A 9,983-nucleotide genomic window follows, 5' to 3' on the forward strand; every position below is an offset into this window, starting at 1 on the left:
TATACTTTACCTCTTTATAATTTTTTTCAAAGTTGTTTAAATTTATAAACTTAAGTTATAAGAGAGGTATATGCCAAGATTAAAATTACTTATTGTTTGTATTTTTTGTAGAGTAACTTAATTTTTAAAGTAAATAAGAGTATATTTATTTGTTACAAATTTTTATACTAAATGATAAGAGGAAATATTTTAAACAACAGATATATAGTTAACTTTTTTATGTCTATTTTTTAAAGTTACTTAAGTATATTCTTTTTTAATTGATTTTTAATATAAGGATTTTATATTAAATAGTTTGGGTAGTATTTCATTAAACTAAGTGAACAATTTATATAAGTATAACTGATTTAGAAAAGTCAGGAAAATTTTGGTAAAAAGTCAGAAAATTTTTCTCAGCTTGATCAGTGGCAACCATGTACGTGCATATACTTGTATAGACAATATAAAAAAAAATGGTTTTTAAGCTAAATAAAGCAAAACTATTGTACGTGCAAAAACTTATAGCCTGTAAACAACTATTATTTTTAATTGAACGTTAAAAAAGCTTTCTAAAAGTTTGGTCTAAGAATCTGGGTGTACAAACAAACCTTTCAGTTATTAAGTCTAAAAGAATTTAATACATTTTTTTGTATTACTAAGCATAAATAACCAAAAAACAATTTAATTTTTAAGTAATTTTATTATTTTCTTTGTTTTTATTGTTATGTTGTAGTTATTTTATTTTTTAATCTATATACTGTTTATTGAACAATAGAAAATAAAGCGCTCAAAAAGTTTGGTCTAAGGACCAGGTGGCATGTGGATGAAAAATATTTTGGTTATCAAGTCAAACACTGATATTATTTTTTATTATCATTTAATTATAATACATTTATCTAGTAAACTTTTTTATGGAATATGAAATAACTAGTTATGAAAAAGTTATTATTCTAGTAATTTTTTTTTTGTTACCCCAGCTAATGTCATAAAATAAGTGTTTTAGACATAACTTCTTATTTCTGTTTTTGATTACTTCTTTACACATTATTTCTTTATACAATTAAAATGATAGAACTTCGAAAAGCATTAGTTTATGTGTTTATCAACGAAACAAGTTTATTTTAATTTAAAAGTTCATGACATTGATTAGGTATCATTTTCATTCATTAATAAAACAGTTTATGTATAAAGTTTGTTTATTTTAGTTGTTTAAGTTTATTTACTTAGTTTATTCACTTACAAGTGTTAGATAAGTAATTTTCATGTAGCTAGAAGGATATATTCTGTTTAAGATTTATTATTGTAGTTTTAATTTGAAATAAATACAAACTTTCATAGTGAGAATATTTTATTTATGTCACAATAAATCACATGTAGTTAAAATATCGAAATTAGATGAAAGGTCAGCAGAAGTTGCAGTAATTTATCTTTGCTCTAAACAGCTTGTCTTCATCTCTATTTGTAAATAGTTATAGTTATTCTTTATTTAATAAATATCTGTAAAACATCGCTTAGTTTAAATAATAAGTGTGCGTGCATTATTTTAAACTTTGTGTTAAATAAAATTAATTTATATACGTAAACAAAACTTAAAATTTTAAAAATATATTTAAAAATTTATTTTTATACATTATATTTTATTCTTTATTATTATACTTGTTCTTTTTATTTACCTTACGGTCTCTGTTTTCAAACTTATTTGGAGCTTTTTATTTCTATACTTGTTTTATAAAAATGAAAAATTGAAAGTTTAAAATAGTGATATTGGTACGACATCATCCTAGGAAATTACCCAATTTTGTTCAAGAACATGATTTTATTGATTTTGAAATGCTAATTTAAAACACTTTTAGCCTTGCAGCTAGCTCATTACTATTCTTAGAAATAACATTGTAACTTTGGTTGAAAATCTAAAACTAATGTTTATGATGATTATATTTATACTAAACAAAACAGTTTAGAGATATAAAAGTTTAGCTATGCATTAAAAAGTTTTAATAACTTTACAGTTTTCGTTACTTATATAGTTTAGTAACACTATACTAAACATTTATATACACTTAAGTTATTGAATAAGTTGTTTTTTATAACTTATAAGTACTTTTTTTCACCAAAAGCAACTAAAAAATGAGTATAGACTAACTTGTCTTACTGTTACATCAGAGGTTAAAGTTTCATTTGTAGTAGATTAACCACAATAATTTTAATTCTGTTCGTTTAAAAATATTATATTTTTGTATTTTTATAGTTTAGAAATGAGCATGTGATTTAAGTAGTTTGTGCCAGAGGCAAAAAGATTTTTAAAGATTTAAAAAAAAAAAAAAACAAGCATGACCCAGGGAAGTTTAAGGTCACTCAGGGTAGTTTTTTTTTTGACTTAAAAAAGTACAACCCTAGTATTTGACCTTGATAAAAGTAGTTTTATTCAATTTTGAAAACTTTTTTTTTTTGATTCACAGGGTTGCCTTGAAACCTGAGAAAACCTGAAATTTTAAACAATTTTAACACGTTAAATAGTAGAATTTTGATTTGACTCAAATTACCTATTAGATAAATAATTTTTTTTTTGTCATCATTAACTTTTTTATATTAAAAAACACATTAAAATAGTTTTAGAGTATCTTTTTAATGTTTTTATACTATTTATCACAGTTTTGTACCTTAAACTTAACTTTGAACTAAAAATAGACCCAAAAATGTGTGCTTTTAAAAACCTGGAGGAAGTTTTGAAAACATGGAGAAAGTTTGTCAAAAACATTTGGAAACCCTGACTTCAGGTTGTTTTGATGTAATTCAGGCTGTATTTTTTGTCTCATAGAGCCACAACTGTGTTATATGTCACAACAGTCATGTGTTGAACAATAAAATTTTTAAGGATAAAGTAATGATTCTAAATCAGTCGTTAGAGAAAATTAAGATTGAAAACTAAAAGCTGTTAAAAATTAAAATAGGGTTTTCACTAAATTTGATTTTACTGGATAATTGCAATTTTCAAAAAAAAAACAAAAAAAAAAACACTGGATTTCCTGGATAGAAAAAATTCCTGGATTCACCTTAAGTGTCTTAAAGATAATATTTTTTGTTAAGAAATGACTGAAGTTTGTAAAATATTAAGAATTTAAGACTGAACTTTTTTTAACCACTAAAAGCAATATTTTTCAAACCAGAAATATTATTAACCATTAAACCTTTTTTTGTACAATTGTTGAATAACAATTAAATATTTTAAGTAGGTTTAAATGTTATTAAATATATTTGAAATTTAAATTAAATATTGTTAATATATATTTAAATTTTTGATTAGTGCTAAAGTTGACTATTTTCATACAATTGTTTATACCATTCTATCTTTTATACATCATGCTCCAATCTAAAGGATTAAATAATGCTTTATTGTACTATAAAGTCATTAATGATAGTTTTATACAAATTTACGTAAATTAAGTGTTACAACATATTTTTAGAATAATATAAAATGTCTAAAGTGGAGTTTAGGTTGCCTTCTAAAAGGAGAACAATTGTTGATGATTTAGGTAATTTTGGAGGTAAATTGGTAACTCCTGGTGATGTTTGCACTGAAAGGAGCAATTATATGAGAGGACATGGTTAGTTATTTTATTCAACTTTTTAAAAGTTAGTCTGCTTAAGAGATTTGTTTTAATTTTTAATTTTAAGGTATATAAATGTCACTATAGCATCTAGATCAGGGCTAGTAGCTTTTTGTAAGAAACAAACCATATTAACTGAAAAAACTCTTTGTGGGTCACATAGAAAGGATAAAGTTTTTTGATAACCATAGTAATTTAAGTTGTACTTCATAGTTTGAAAAAAGATATAACATCAAATGTGTAATGAAATAAACGTAAAACAAGCAGAACTTTACTCATAAGCAACATAATACTATGTTTGTATTTTTTGTAATAAAAAATATTGAACTAGCTTCTTTGAACCAAAAAATTTTGCTTGGTGATTTAAATTTGGTCAGCAGATTGCAGTTTGCAACCCTGATCTAAGTGAAGTAACATACTAAGTTTTTGAGTTAGTTTTTATTTTGCAAAGAACAATTTTCTGTAAATCTGGCCGCTCCTCATAAATACTTTCTAATCTTAGTCTTAACACAACAAATCTACATATACCAAATAGTATGACTTGGGTCAAAATACCTGAACTTACATACTAACAGTTATATTCATGTATAAAGTGTAATATTACAATTAGCTTCCATTGTTTAAAAAATACAATAAATCATACTATTATTAAAATGTTATGCATGTGGCACAATCGTTTTTAAAGATCGGTATTTGCAAAATAGTTTACGTTTTAGAAGCTTTATTTGAAGGTTAATAGACCAGTTCAGTAATAATGTGATTTTACTATTTATTTATTGGATGGTTGTATCCTTTTGGCAACTAAAGTTAAATTGTTTAAGTGAGTACCTAGTTACAATATGTCTTTAAAATTGCATTACATTTTTCTACATTTTTGCTTTAGATTTTACATAATATCATTGTTGGTTTTTTTTAAATATTTCAAAGTATATATTGCTTAAAAAAGTATTGCGTTTTTTATTATAAATATTTGTAAGTTTGTATTTTTTTTATCAGATATTTTAATGCTAGTTTTTTATTAACAAAAATATAGTTACTTTTACATAGTACTGAAAAAATAATGTCATTTCATGTTTGAAAAATATTTTAGAGTTTATTTATAACTTTAAAATTAGTATTAGAATTTCTTGCTAAATTTTGATCCAGCATTACAGCATTAGAAATTTTAGTCAATAAAACATGCGTATTTGTTGTTTATATCAAAGTTTTTGACAACAAATATGGTTTTTTAGTATTTTGTTTGAAGGAACAAACAAAAAAATATTGTGTACATATAATTTAATTTTTGATAATTAAACATAATTATATACAAGGAAAACTTAAACAGTTTATGGAAATCTTAGTCTACTGCTTTAAATTTATATTTTAATATGATAGTTAAATTAGTTTTTCTTAGATAGTTCTCAAAAAAACAAGCTCAACTCAGAACTTTATGAATTAGTTGTCTGAAAACCAAACAAGATTAGCTCTAGTTAAATTAGATATAAATATAACTTATATCACCATTTTATTAAGTTGTATACAAATAAAGATAATATAATTTTGTTTTTTAATTATGTTATATTTGATACATTTTGATTGACCAGGCACATATGGAACAAAAGATGAAGAGGACAAGAGAATCATTGCATCAGTTGCAGGACTTGTTGAACCAATCAACAAGCTTATATGCGTCAAACCCTTCAAATGCAGGTTTACAATTAAATTGTGAGACACAAGAGAACGAAAATAAACCAAGTGTTAAAAAAAAGAAAACGCATGTTAATGTTATGAGAAATATATTTATACTTCTTCAACAAACGGTAAAATAAGTATATTAAAACTTGATTAAATTGTTAATACCAATGTGTAACTCCCTGTGAAACTAAATAAAAATCCTCTTCATCAAATATGTGAAGTAATAGTTTAGAAACTATTATTTAGATTATTGATAATTTTTATCAAGTTTCAACATTTTAATTTAACTTACAACCAGTCAAATTTGGTCAACAAAATTATATAATAATAACACTTCTTTTTAACAACTTTGAAATAATTTTACATGAATTAAAATTTGAAAGTTCAAATAAAATATGTCAAACTAAAACAGTTAAAGCTCGAATAATCAAAATTATAACAACTCTGTTGTTTTTATAGTTTAAGAATTTGATATTTTAAGTTTTGAAATTAGATTACTAAAGGTAAAATCTAAAAATAAAAATAGGAACTATTTAAACTAAGAAAATTAAAATGAAAAGTTGTTGTAATTTTTAATAAACTAGTTACCTAATGTTTCTTTTTACAAATACAAGAAATAAAAGTAAGTTGAAAACCACCGGTTAAGTTAAGATGTTACTAAAATGATCATGTAAGTATAATATATATGTTAATGATGTTATAATTTAAACTGTTGGATTTAAGTTGTTAAGTTTAAATGGTCAGAATTTTAATTATCACATTAAAGTTGTTTCGAATTCAACATCATATTTTAGAATCAGAGTTGTTGATAACTAGTTAAGATATAGCTATTTAAAGTCATAGTTTCAGTTCTCATTTTTGAATTGAAGGTATGTGAATAGAAAGTAGTAATTGATTAACAAAAATAGTATTTGATAATAACATAGCTAAAAAGTTTCCTTATTCTAAAAATACTTTTATCAGTAGCTAAAATTTTTGAGCACAGTATATAAAAATCTATGCACGTTAAAACTTTAAACAAAACTGTTTAGTTTTTTTTGAACTTCTAAATATTTAAGATGTAATAACTTATTCTTAATTGTAAAAAAAAAAAAAGTATTTAATAATGAAATATATTAATTATTAACAATAAAAAACATAAATTATTTTATTTTTAGATACAATGGAGAAGTGGGAGATGTCATTGTGGGCAGGATTAAGGAAGTGCAACAAAAAAGATGGAAAGTAAGACATACATTTTGAGTATCATTTTTATTTTTTCAATGTTGTTGGATATTGTGTGATGAATTTAAAAATTAAACTTGCAACTGTTTTGTTATTCTTTTTTACATGTTTTACTTAAGGTTTTAAGTATGAAAGCTCTATAGACGGCCATAAAATTAAAATTTTGTGTCTACTAAATTTTGAGCAACTCTGTTACTTAGGAAATTTTCTTGCAAAAAATCTCTCTGAACACTTTTGAAATGCGTTTTAAGTAAATATGTAACAATATTAAAAATAAAAGAATGAACTAGAGTAAGACATTATAGAAGTATTCAAAATTTAATTTTTAAACTCAAATCTTCATCAGAGTCTTTGTGTCAGTAAATCAGTTCTATTTTACAAGGGCACTAACTTCTGAATAATAAATATAAGTCATTTTAAAAATTTGAATTTACCAAACAATACTAAAATTCGTGTTGTATTTAATAATTAAAAAAAAAAGCACTTAGGTAGACCTGTACTATCTGATGAAATTCAACTTAATTACAAGTAAAAATTTCAGTTTTTTTATAAAAATTCCCCAACTTTAGGTGGACACGAACTCGCGACTGGACAGTAGGTTGGACCTATCAAACATCAATTTAAAAGGCGGAGAGCTGAGAAAGAGAACTGCTGCGGACCAGTTTGCGATGAGAGAGTACTTGAAGGAAGGCGATCTAATTAGCGCCGAAGTTCAAAATGTTTGTTTAAACTTGTATTTTTCTTTCATGTTCTCAACTTGAATTTTTAGTTTAGAGTTATTACGTCTATTTGCTTATGTTGTATTTATCTTTTATGTTATAAAAATCTTTGAAATAGATTAAAAGTTTGTAAAGGCTTAATTTAATTTACGAAATCACAAGCTTTGTTGTTATGACGTCACAGGTGCACCAGGACGGTTCTTTGTCGCTTCACACGCGCAGCTTGCGCTACGGCAAACTGGGTCAGGGCGTGCTGCTGAAAGTGGCGCCGTCGCTGGTCAAACGGCAGAAGAACCACCTGATCCACCTCAATGCTCAGTACAGCCAAGTCAACATCATACTGGGCAACAACGGCTTTGTGTGGATATCTCCGCCCGTCAGTAAGGAGAACACTGGTATGTTTGTGTTATACTGGGTAAGCTAGGTTGTTTTTTGATTATGTTTTAAGATTGGTTTAATGAGTAGTCTGTTTAAATATCTGTATATTTGTTTTAGCAAGCAGTAAAGCAATTACAGTCTGGTGTACAGTATACTACCGCTTAAGTACGCACTTTTTTTGGTACGCATCACGCCTTAAGTACGCACTTATCCAGAAAGACAAAGTAAAGGATATTATACTAGAACTTCAAGAAATTCCAGTTTTTTTGCCTAAATTTTCAATCATCAAGTTTTTCCAGATTATTTTATGTTTCCAGGTAGAATGGCCAACCTGCTGAGTTAGCCTGAAACTTTCACAATTTTTAAACTAGGGTGAGTAATCCTGAGTAGGCCAAGTGGCCTGAGATTGTGACAGTCCTGTTATTAAATGTTAACAAACTAAATACTTATGTTGTGGTTGCAGAAAAGTAAAAAGAATAATGATATTTGAGCTGTAATGCTATAAAATAAATAAATATAGATGACAAAGTTAAAAAAACCTACATATACAAAATAGCTAAGTCATAATTTAACTTAAATGTACATACATTGATGATTTTAAAATGTTTGGTAAACACAAAGTAGTTTGGTACTTTCCCTCTAACAAAACAAAATGTAGCTTAATATTTTTTTTTAAATCATTGACTGACATTGACTTTCTATATTAAATATATGTATTATTTATGTAGAAGCTTTTTATAGAAAAAATAAATCATTTTAAAATCTATTAAAAAAATTTGTAAATTAGAATTATGTTTTAAATGTTATTTGAAATAAATGACTTTTTTATTTGACTTAATTATTTGGTGGCTAGTTGTAAGAAAAAAAAAACAACTAAATTTCATATTATACTATATCGTCAAAAAGTACGCACTACCCGTGCTAAGTACGCACTTTTTGGTCGGGTTCAATTTGCGTACTTAAGCGGTAGTGTACTGTACTTGTTTGTTATAACAGATGTTTTTTTGACAATAATAGTTGAATGGTGTTAGCTACCTAAAAAATTGGTGTATGTTTTTTATTTAAAATGAATCAAATCTAGCGAAGTTATTTTATTTAGTAAGGAATTTAAAGTAAAATTAATATCAAATAGTAGTTGTTAATTTTTTTTATCTTTGGACCTTTATATTCTGTTTAAATATATAATATTGTTGTAACTATTTATTATCTTAAAAAAAGAATATTTAAAAGCGTATGTTACAATAAGTTTAAACAATCACTTAATTAATATTTTCATACCATCTTTTTCCAAAGGATGCACTACTTTTTCAAGATATCAAAATCTAGTCTAACAAGTGCGTCAGTTGACAAAAACTTAAAAGCTTACAATTGCATTATGTTGTCACAACCGCTTTTTTGACGCCGTAACTAACTATAATGACGTTACGACAGGCGACGGGGGGTTCGAGTTGGACAAGTCGTTGGTGAGCATCGAAGACAGGGAGGTTATGTGCCGGGTGAGAAACGTCATCACCAACTGTCTGGCTCCCCACTCAGTTTATTTGTACGACACTTCGGTGCAGTACGCCTACGAAGCTTCACTCGATTACGAGGTGGTTGATTCTATGTTTTTTGTTTCAGTTTTGACTTAAATTCAATGCGATATTATTGGCATGCTAAGAATATGTTTCATCATTAATATGATGAGTAGAATTATGTTATTTAAATTTTTTTGTTACAACTTAAACATATCTTAATTACATGGACTAATAACTTTTCATGTTCAATATTGACGTAAACTTAAATTTATTGTATTTATTTAAGCTTATCAACTTTTTTCTTAAATCTAAAGTGTTTAAAGTAAATAAGTGAAAATTTTACAGCCCAAGGATATTTTAAAGGAAGAGGTAGCAGAAGAGATCAAAGAAAAAACTTTAGTGCAAATTCAAAGACTTAAAAACGGCCAATAACTATAGTTCTTTTTTAGTTAATTATTTACGATTAGTTTAATTTTAATAGTCACTTTTTTGAAATTTTGTATTTAGTTTAGAATATTAAGTTTTTTAAACTTTCGTTTCCTTTTCTTTTTTCTAATATTTAAGCTGCAGTTGAATTTAATTTGTTTATAAAAAAGGTCTTTTTTTATAAATGTTAGTTAAATTTTAGATAGTTGTATCCCTGGTATTTCAATAATATTAATAAAGTTGATTTAGTTTATACTATAACTTTATTTGTGAATTAGTTTAAAGAATGATGAATTTTTAAAAATTAATTTAATTTCTTAATTTTAATTTTTCTGGTAAAGATTCTGTTTAAGTAATTTCGTTGTTTTTTATATATAATAACTTAATTATACTAATATTTTAGTCAAAATTAGTTGGAAAGAAACAGCTTTTCAACAAAATAATAAAAGAGTAAA

General features: G+C 25.3%; 1 protein-coding gene across 1 annotated transcript; it reads left to right on the top strand.

The window, feature by feature from the left end:
- Positions 1–3,448: 3,448 nt before the first annotated feature.
- Positions 3,449–9,740, top strand: LOC145837727 (exosome complex component RRP4-like). Its single transcript, XM_082945155.1, has 7 exons — positions 3,449–3,584; positions 5,174–5,279; positions 6,422–6,488; positions 7,058–7,207; positions 7,392–7,602; positions 9,017–9,177; positions 9,448–9,740. Exons 1-7 carry the CDS (start codon positions 3,455–3,457, stop codon positions 9,532–9,534), a joined length of 912 nt encoding a protein of 303 aa, XP_082801281.1. The 5' UTR covers positions 3,449–3,454; the 3' UTR covers positions 9,535–9,740.
- Positions 9,741–9,983: the final 243 nt, after the last annotated feature.

The sequence above is a fragment of the Thalia democratica genome, chromosome 6 (genome assembly GCF_965202585.1).
Source record: "Thalia democratica chromosome 6, ktThaDemo2.hap1.1, whole genome shotgun sequence".
In the NCBI taxonomy this organism is placed as follows: Eukaryota; Metazoa; Chordata; class Thaliacea; order Salpida; family Salpidae; genus Thalia; species Thalia democratica.